The sequence below is a fragment of the Coffea arabica genome, chromosome 11e (assembly GCF_036785885.1).
Source record: "Coffea arabica cultivar ET-39 chromosome 11e, Coffea Arabica ET-39 HiFi, whole genome shotgun sequence".
Taxonomy (NCBI): domain Eukaryota; kingdom Viridiplantae; phylum Streptophyta; class Magnoliopsida; order Gentianales; family Rubiaceae; genus Coffea; species Coffea arabica.
This window is the reverse complement of record NC_092331.1, coordinates 43,504,498-43,514,709: the sequence shown is the minus strand read 5'-3', so window position 1 is coordinate 43,514,709 and position 10,212 is coordinate 43,504,498. Positions and strand designations below refer to the sequence as shown.

The following is a 10,212-nucleotide window of genomic DNA, read 5'->3' as shown; positions in this document are numbered from 1 at the left end:
TTAATGCAATAATAATTTTATTTCAAAAACAAACTAAACTATTTACAATTGTTCACGACGAGTTTTCATATTTTGATAACGGTTTACAACTTTCTCATTTTCAACTTCATGAAATATATTTTTGTCAATATAAATAACTAAACAATCATTCATCCAAGTGTCTCTCATTCTATTTCGTAACCGATTTTTCACTATATTCATACCTGAAAAAGCCCTTTTCTACTGTAGTTGTAGCAACAGACAAAATCAAAGTCAACTTTAAGAGCATATAAACCAATGGATACATAATATCCCTTTTAGTCTCCGTCAACCTTTGAGCTAGATCAAAGATTTTTCTTAAATCGAGAAATTTCTTAACTGATTTCAAGTCATTAATATAAGTATCCAATTCAGTGTCAAGTGCAAGAATATCCAACTTAGAAATCTCACAAAGATAATGTTCTGCAAGACGAATCAACTTTTTCTTATATAATGCTGCAAAGGAATCACTTGGGTTCAAGCATGCCATACAAAGAAGCAACTCCATATTGATTTCACTGAAACGATTGTTGAGTTCTTAGAGTTGTAAATCTATCATAGCACAAAATAGCTCAACTCGATAGTAGTGAAGGTTTGTAATTTGCTGAACTTTTCTTCGAGATCTCCCACTAGTAATGAATATTTCATCTATTTTCGAAATGATGATCTCATGTTTTTCACAAAACAAACAAATTTCATCAAGTAAAAAATCCCATCCATCTTCCCTAGTAGCTTATAATTGTTGCTTGGAAACTTTAACCAGACCCATGGCATTCACAATATCTTGATCCTTCCTTTGTAATGCTTCAGATAATGCATTCGTTATTCCCATGATTTTCTTCATCAAGTGTAAAATAAATGCAAATTCAAAAGATTGCAAAGAATTAAGAAGTGCATATGCTTGACCTCTTTGCTCCACCAGACCATCATTTTCAATTATCAAAAGAACATCTATTACAGAATCATACATAAGAACCAACTTTAACAACGAGCCAAAATGTGAACCCCAACGTGTATCACAAGCTCTTTGAATGCTAGTTTCTTGATTTAAGCCCCGACCACTCATAAGATCTCCAGTCATTAGATCATCAACGACTTTCTTAAGGCATTGTTCTCTAAGAATTTCTTGTCTTTTAGATGAACCTTCAAGAACATGCATTAAGGTAGACAATGTATTATACATAGAAGAGACTTGGACATGTTTCTTTGCAACCCCTACAAGTGACAATTGCAGCTGATGTGCAAAACAATGAATATAATATGCAGAACCATTTTCCTTCATGATCAAAGTTTTTAAACCATTATATTCACCACGTATGTTACTAGCATCATCATAACATTGACCATGGATTTGTGATATGCTCAAACCATACTTTGAAAATAAAACATCAATTGTTTTCTTAAGTGAAAGAGCAGTAGTATCTCTTACATGTAGAATGCCGAGAAAACGCTCAATCACATATCCATGTGAATCCACGTAACGGATAACAACTGCTAATTGCTCATTTGTTGATGCATCACGAGATTCATCACATAAAATAGCAAATAATCCATGTCCAATGTCATTTACAATAATGCTTGTAGTCTCACTTGCCAAAGCATTTGACATATTCTTTTGAATATCTGGAGCAATGAGTTTGAGATTTTTAGGGGCATTTTCAAGAACAACCTTTTTTATATCATCATTATGACCCACAAGGAAGTGCAAAAGTTCAAGAAAATTTCCCTGATTTTCAGAGATATCAAACTCATCATGACCACGAAAAGCCAAACCTTGGTGTAGGAGAAATCTAGCACAATCTATTAAGGCTAATAAACGACTCCGATACTTAGCCTTCATTTTCTCTGGTTGCTTAAAAAATGCCACTTCGACGTGTTGATTTTGATTTAATAAACTTTGACATTTACTCCACTCAGATTGTGGGCGCTATTAGGACCACCAACATGAACATCAAATCTATCTTCTTTTTTTTTTCCAATTTGTGAATCCTTTCTTAATGAAACTATCACCACCAGATTGTTTGCCCATATTTGGTCTATATAGATAATAGCATAAGCAATAAGCAGCATTTTTTTCAATTCTATATTCTAACCAATTCTTGTAATCATCAAACCAGGCCCGAACAAATCGACGCATCTTTTTTCCTATCTTTCTTTGTGGAAAAACATGCTCACGAGGTTGACATTGTTCCTTTTGTAAGTAATATCTCCAAATTTCATCTTGAAGGTTTGGATGATAATCCCCAATTTTTTTTCTTTGGGCTAGATCAGCAAGTAATTCATCTAAGTTAATCCCCAGGCAACTTTTTTTATTGTCATTTTTTGCACTTTCGTTATCCTTGGCTTCTTCTTTATTAGATGACTCTTTTTCCATTGATTTCCTTTTGAAATAACTCTCCATAGCTAAAGAAATTAAAATCAATATATAAGATACTAATCCAATTAAAATATTAAATGTACAATAAAATCTATCCAAGAACTATTTCACAAGTTAAAGTTATTCATTAAATGATTTATTTATTCATTACTATATCAAATCATTAATCACAACATATGAACCTAATCAAGTTAATTAGACAAAAGGATCCATACAAGAATAATTTAAAAGTTAAAAAATATGTCAAATGGCCCTCTATTTATCATTACATTATGCCAATATAAGAAACTAATCGAGCAAAATAAAAAATAAATTATAAATCCATAAAAGCACCATTTCACAAGTTAAAATATTTATCAAATAACCCATTTATTAGTTATTACATTAACTAATCAATTTTCAAATTTCTTTAAAATAGTAATAGCCTCATGCTCTAGAAATATATTTGCAAACAAATTCAAAATAATAATAATAAAAAGTAATTGTTTAGAACCTGATTTTGATGGTCTCCTAAAGTTGGTGAAAAAAGCTACAAATTAGTGGCGGACCCAAGTCCCTCCCAGAAGATCAATTGATTCTGGTGCAATCTCTAAATGGGATGAAGTGATCAAGAGAAAGAGTAACAGGCTTGGTTGTGGAAGAAAAAGTGGCTCTCGGTTGTGGCCTTATTAGGGGGAAAATGGGGGACCAGACTCCAGAGAAGGAAAGGAAAATTGGGGAGTGGGGACAAAGGAAGTAAATGATATGATTGGATAAAGTGATAAAAAGAAAGAGTAGTTAGTTTGGGCGTGGAAGAAAGAGGGGTCATCGGTTGTGAAGGGAAAATGAGGGACCAGAGGAGGAAAGGGAACTTGGGGAGTGGGGACCAAAAGGTATGACTGATATAATTAGTACTTGGCCTTGTTGGGAGGAAAATGGGGGACTAGAGGAGGAAATTGAATGATATAAATTTTGTGACCCATTCTTTCACATTTTTTCTAAAAAAACTCTGGGGGCACCTTTAAAATTATGTCAAAATTGTATAAGTATTATAGGAATTTACTGGGCCCCCAGTGCCCCCACCTTAAATCTGCCCCTGAGTTCAATCCACATTAAGGTGTGTCATGAGAGGACGAAACACATTGATGTGAAATTTCACTTCATTCGAGATGCTATTGCTGAGGGGAAAGCTCTTGTTCAGAATATCAATATCAAGGAGAATCCTGCTGATATGTTGACGAAACTTCTTCCAATTTACAAGTTCAAGCAGGGCTTGTACTTGATTGGTATTCATTATTGGTGATTTAGGCACATTGGAGCTTATGTGGAGAAGGTGGAGTAGATTTGCAATTGTCGATGTTAAGAACACACCAAGGTAGGGATTTGTTATGTGTGATTTTGTCCTATATCATTTTTTGTACAAGGGAATCTTTCCCGTAGTTGGTTATAAATAGAGTGCACCTGTGATGAGATTAAGTACGCATCAAGCCAAAAGAGTTTTTGTGGGTTATTTGGACCTTTGAGTTATTAAGTCTTTTGCTAAGTAAAAATATTTTGGACTCTCTTATGTTTTGATATTAGGTGTTTTTTGGATCTAAAAACACTTTCCTAAGGCCTGTTTTTTGTATTTTCCTTTTCATAGTGGAATTCTGCTCTTTTTCCGCTCATAGACGTAGGTCAATTTTGTCAAATCATGTAAATTCTTATGTTCGTGTTTCATTTATTTTCACTTTGTTATTTGTTTTGGAATTGTCAAGAACCTTTTCATCAATTTCCTGGGATCAAAGCTAATAGTTGTTACTTGGTCTAATACTCAAACAATGATACAAGAGCAGATACTCATAGTGTATTGATAAAGTTAGTTCCAACTCAGCTTTTAGTTTGTTACTTGGTCATTATTAGCTAAATGTGATAAACCTATTAGTTGTGGTTATTTCTTGTTTTACAATATTCATGAAGACTGGAGCTTTACAACACAAGCATTTCAAACAAGAATGGATAAAGTCTATGAACTAAGAAAAAGAATTGACAATATCAAGCGAGACGTATTAAGCTGAAAGTGGTATCATCATGCAATTGGTTACTTCTACCTCCCAGCAACATAACCTTTCGTGAAATATGTAGGCCCTAATAAAGACAGAAATATTGCCAATAAATGAAAACATAAAGCCTGAAAACCTTGATACTATTAATTTCATATAAAGCAAATAAAGGTTGTCTTGGCTATGGAATCCTAATGATGCCAACAGCACAAATCATTTCCTTTGAATGGGCTTCCTGCCTACACGACCCTAAATAAATCCCATCCATTAGGGTGTTCTCAGATGTTCTGTAAGTTGGATGTTCATATGATAGTTTTGGTAGCTTTGTTCGTGATAGAGCAATTATTTGGCACATTTTGCACTGTTATTTTGTCCTAATTTTGGCTACTTACTGTGCTAAATATTGAGGTTTTGCTCATATTTCATATTTGTATGAATTATAGGTGGTTGGTGTAAAAAGTGCTTTCACGAGGCAAAATTTCAGAAAACTCTCTATTTCATGGCGTGACCACGCTAGAGAACGAAGGAGGTACATCAAAAGGACGGACCCGCGGGATTAATTGCAGCAAAGCCTACTAAGGACCCCGGTCCACGTGAACCCGAAGCATGGGATCAGAGCCCCTTTGACAAAGCTTTGCTCCTGGAATGCTTTCTCCTGCGACGGCTATAAAAGAATAGAAAAGCCAGATTCACAGGGAATCACTAGATTAGCTTTTAGTCTCCTTTTGGAGAGATCTGTCAGACGCTTTTTTCCTTTTTCTTTCTTCTCTTCGGTAGCAATTAGAATAGGCAAGACGGCTATTTTCCTCTTTGACTTTTACGCTTGCTCTGGACAATTTCGGTTAGCCTTTTGCTTTGTAAATCGCGGCTCCGAAACAAAGACGAAGGCAGGGCCTTCTCTGTTGTTACTGCAATTAATTTCCCTTCCCCAATTCTTCGGTAATTAATTGAATGAACTCAATTAAATCATGCGGGATTGACACGATGAGGAGCGGCTAATTTTCTCCTCTACCCAAAGGTTGACGCGAGGGCGCGGTCCATAATATTTATGAGATCTAATCGAATTTTCATTATTTCTCCCAATTTATTGTTATTCGTGCGTTTCCTGAATTAATTGTTCATGAGCATTTTATTAATTGAATATCAACGGTCGGGTATTTGATTTAATTTAATAGCCTACTGTCATATTAACTAAATTGAATCTGTAATTGTTCGTTTAGTTGATACCCAGTGACAACCACCATAATTGGGTTTATGTTGGGGAAACGTAAGATCTAACTTAAATAAACCCTCTTAGCGTGTTTATTAGTTAGGGTTGGGTGTTTCTAGCTTTAATGTAATTGGGTAATTAAATTCCTACGGTCGTATCTAGGGTTGTTATCTGGTTAGAGGAGCAGTAAATGGTCGTACCTTGTCTGTCGAAAAAGTAAGGAAGAACTGGTTGTCAGAGCTTATTGATAGCTATAACCAACCTAGTGATGAATAGATGAAATATTTTTGCATCGATGATCAATCAATTGGACCGTGCCTGAGTAGTTGATCCTTTGGGTAGAATTTCATTAATTGCTACTTTTGGTAACTTGTGCTTTGTGAATTAGTTTTGAATTTAGTTTACTTTATTTTTATTCTTATTTTTTTATTTGCCTCCCATTAAAAATCCCCCAATTGTATTCTATTGACTTGGAAAGAAATAATTTTCTACCCGCTCCCTGTGGAATCGACCCTACTTGCCATTGTATGCAAAATTAATATTTTTATAGACAAATCTGGTATATCGGATCAAGCAAACTCTTCGGGAATACGGTGAATCAAGTAACCCATTGCACACCTAGGGTCCCTGTTCCAGTACTTGGATTTGTTCTATAATTAATTGTGGTGGTAATTAGGACTTTTTAGTAATTATTATTGCACAGGTTCGGCACCTGTCAATTTTTGGTGCCGTTGCCGGGGAGTTGGCGTTTGGATTATTTGTTTCTTTTCAAATTCAAATTTTATTTTATCTTATTATATTCTTGGTATTTTTGCTAGTTTATGCCCCGTTCTTCTCGCACAGGTTAATTGATATACGACCCTGAGGTTGAGAAGACAGCGCGTAGGCGGAGGCAAGAAACCAAGAGACGAAAAAAAGGGCACTTATTTATTGCAAACGAGTCAGTAGAAGACGAAGTAAGCATGGCGAACACCCAAACGTTAAGGGAGCTGGCTGCCCCGGAGCTGACTCACCAGCCCTTATGCATCACATTCCCCACTTTGGCTGAGAATACTGCTTTCGAACTGAAGTCGGGGTTGATTCACCTCTTACCTTCTTTCCATGGTCTCTCTGGTGAAAAACCCCACAAACACGTTAAGTAGTTCGAGGTGGTTTGCTCTAGTATGAAACCTCCTGGGGTCACTGAAGAGTAAATTAGACTGAGAGCCTTTCCGTTCTTTCTCAAGGATGCAGCTAAAGATTGGCTATACTACCTACCAGCAGGTAGTATTACTACATGGGCACAGTTAAAAAAGAAGTTTTTGGAAAAATTCTTTCCTGCATCCCGGGCTACGAGTTTGAGGAAGGAAATCTGCAACATTAAACAGTATCCCGGGGAGTCCTTGTATGAATATTGGGAAAGGTTTAACAAGTTGTGCACTAGATGCCCGCAGCATCAAATTAGTGAACAACTGTTAATCCAATACTTCTATGAAGGACTCCAATCAACTGATAGGAGTATCATTGACGCTGCGAGTGGGGGAGCACTGGCAAACAAGACAGCGAAGGAAGCATGGGAGTTTATCGAAACCATGGCAGAGAACTCCCAGCAATTTGGCTTCCGTGAAAGCAACCCTACCCGTAGAGTCAACGAGGTAGAGACCTCATCCATACAGCAACAACTGTCAGAATTGACGTCTATTGTTAGGAAATTAGCCATGAGAGACACGCCGCGAGAGAAAGTATGTGAAATTTGCACGAGTATGGACCATTGCACGGACACGTGCCCCATGTTGCAAGAGGATGGGATGGAACAGGTAAATATGGTCGGAGGCATGCCCGCGCCTCGAAAACCGTACGACCCATACTCCAGCACGTACAATCCGGGTTGGAGAGATCACCCCAATTTCAGCTATGGTAATAGGCCACAAAATGCATTCTCCAATCGTCCACCAGGATTTCAACAACCTTGGCAACAAAAGTCTCAACTCTCATCCTCTAGCTCAGGAAATTCTTTGGAGGAAATTGTTAAGAGTTTGGCAACAACCACCACTCAGCTCCAGCATGAGACTAGAGCCTTAGTGACGATCACTGCTCAACTCCAACAAGAGACTAGGTCCTTGGTCGCGAGCACTACTCAGTTTCAACAGGACACCAAAGCAGGCATGAAAGACATGGGGACTCGAATGAGTCAAATGGCAACTGCCATTAATCGCCTGGAGTCCCACGTTTATGGGAAACTGCCATCACAACCCGAGGCAAATCCCAAGAACGTAAGCGCCATGACATTAAGAAGTGGAAAAGAGGTGGAGGGACCTAAGTTGGTAAATTCGAAAAGCAAAAGTGAGGAGGAGATAGAAAAAGAGATTGAAGAGGAAGGGCGCATTCGCGAAGACCCTAAGGTAACATCTATTCCTTCGATCCCTATTAAATCTAATCTAACTCCTTTTCCTTGCAGGTTGGAAAAGAAAAAGAGGGCAGAAAAGAAAAAAGAAATCCTGGATGTGTTCCGCAAAGTTCAAGTAAACATCCCCCTATTGGACGTGATCAAGCAGGTACCCAAATACGCAAAGTTCTTGAAAGACTAGTGCGTTAACAAAAGAAAGCTAAGGGGTGATGAGAGAGTGATGGTAGGAGAGAATGTATCAGCTGTACTTCAAAGAAAACTTTCACCCAAATGCGGGGATCCAGGTATGTTTACTATTCCCTGTAAGATTGGACATTCTAGTATCAAAAATGCCATGATAGATTTAGGGGCTTCTATTAATGTGATGCTTAAGTCAATCTATGATTCTCTAAATTTATGACCATTAAAAGAAACGGGGATAATAATTCAATTGGCTGATCGTACATGTGCTTATCCGGATGGGATAATTGAGGATGTTTTAGTGCAAGTAGATGGATTAATTTTTCCTGCTGATTTTTATGTGCTTTACATGGATGATAGAAGTGCTCCAAATCCATCACCCATTATATTAGGAAGATCATTTTTGAGTACTGCCCAGACTAAAATTGATGTTAGTAAGGGTACTCTCACGATGAAATTTGATGGAGAAATAGTCCACTTCAATATTTTTTATACAATGAAACATCCTGTTAACTCTCATTCTGTGTTTGCTATTTATGCCACTAATCCCTCTGTGCAAGAATTTTCTAAGTTTGCTTGTAGGGGTAAATTCAAGGTTGCTGCGAACAAGTCCTATAGGATGAAAGCAATTCATGAGGTGAAAATGAAGAGAAAATTTAGGAAAAAGATTGCAATCAATGGCCACGTGGATCCCGGAGGAGGGCCACCAATTACAAGAAAAATTCAATTACATCCAAACTAAAGAGTGGTGCTATGTCTAGCCAAAGACATTAAAGAAAGGCGCTGCTTGGGAGGCAACCCAAGGCTTCTTTTGTTTTAGTTTTCTTATATTTTTGAAGATTTTGTTAAGTGTTAGTGTCATTTAATGGGTTGTTATTTTGTGACAGGAAGTTGGCAGTTAGACATGCCCACGCTAGATCGTCACACCTTAGGAATGGAGTTTTGGAATTGACGGTCAAAAGACTATAACTTCCAAGGCGTGCCCACGCCTTCCAACCCTTCCGAAAACGAAAGTCAAAAAGAAAAAAAAAATTTCTCCTAACCCCACTTTTCTACTTTTTTTTTTTATCCTGTCTTGTCTAATCCCTTTTCACTTTGTTTTAACTTCAGTCTTCTCCTTCCTGTTCGTGTTGCGTCCGTCGCCGCCTCACCCTCCTCCGCCTTAGTGTCTCGCTTTCCCTCCCCGGTGGTCAGGGAAGTTTCTCTTCTTTTCTCCTAATATTTCATTTATCTTTACTACATTGAGGACAATGTAGGTTTTAAGTGTGGGGGGACGGTTTTTATTATTTGTTTTTGCTTTGTTAAAAAAAAAACAAAAAAATGAAAAAAAAGGAGGAAAAGGAAAAGAGTGTAGTTAGCTGACTTCTTTGCTATGATGAATAACTCAATCAAGGTGCACGGGCATGTGGTTAGATATACTAGCTATGCATTTCGTTTTGCCTTGACAGTATTGTTGAATGTTGGATATACTGGACTTGACCCACTTTTGTGACTTTTGGGAGCTTTTGAGCCATGCATGAGCACATTATTCTTGTTTGCTCTATTTTTGTTTGATTGAGTGGGTATCGCACATGGTATTGACATTCTAGAACTTGCTATTTTATACATGTCAAGACCACATTTTGTTGAATTGGATGCATTGGAAATGATAAGGGCATTTAGGATTTAACCTCCTTTAACTTTCTAAAAATCATGCATTCATCTTGTCTCCCAATAGTGAACCAATTTGAGCTTTTATTCTTCACTTTTGGTTGTTAGCCGTGTTTGATAACCCATGACCTTTTTTAGACTTTCTTGTTCAACCTTGTTTCATAAAGAGATGTCTGAAATTCATTACTTATACAAGGCAAATAAATCTATGGTCGCAAGTGTTTTCAGAGTAGATGCTGTATGGTGCTATTTCTGTACATCTGAGATCGAAAGAAAAAAATAAAGAGAAAAAAAGTGAAGAAGAAAAAAAAAAAAAGAAAGAGAGAAGGGCTCGTGAACAGAAAACTCCAGCCTACAAGGCGTGCCCAAG

The 10,212-nt window shown here is 37.2% G+C and overlaps 2 protein-coding genes and 1 non-coding gene across 3 annotated transcripts; 1 reads left to right on the top strand and 2 right to left on the bottom strand.

Moving 5' to 3' along the window:
* Positions 1-751: 751 nt before the first annotated feature.
* Positions 752-1,858, bottom strand: LOC113718282 (uncharacterized). The gene has a single exon (XM_027243197.1). It carries the CDS (start codon positions 1,856-1,858, stop codon positions 752-754), a length of 1,107 nt encoding a protein of 368 aa, XP_027098998.1.
* A 4,730-nt stretch (positions 1,859-6,588) lies between these two features.
* LOC113718283 (uncharacterized) lies at positions 6,589-9,094 on the top strand. Its single transcript, XM_027243199.1, has 3 exons — positions 6,589-6,759; positions 6,853-8,007; positions 9,080-9,094. Exons 1-3 carry the CDS (start codon positions 6,589-6,591, stop codon positions 9,092-9,094), a joined length of 1,341 nt encoding a protein of 446 aa, XP_027099000.1.
* Positions 6,961-7,067, bottom strand: LOC113719757 (small nucleolar RNA R71). The gene has a single exon (XR_003455013.1). It is a non-coding gene; the product is annotated as a small nucleolar RNA R71 (small nucleolar RNA).
* Positions 9,095-10,212: the final 1,118 nt, after the last annotated feature.

Coding starts and splice junctions, on each gene's coding strand:
- LOC113718282 (XM_027243197.1), bottom strand. CDS start 1,858: ATGAAGGCTAAGTATCGGAGTCGTTTATTAGCCTTAATAGATTGTGCT.
- LOC113718283 (XM_027243199.1), top strand. CDS start 6,589: ATGGCGAACACCCAAACGTTAAGGGAGCTGGCTGCCCCGGAGCTGACT. Junction 6,760..6,852: donor GTGAAAAACCCCACAAACAC/GTTAAGTAGTTC, acceptor TTCTTTCTCAAG/GATGCAGCTAAAGATTGGCT.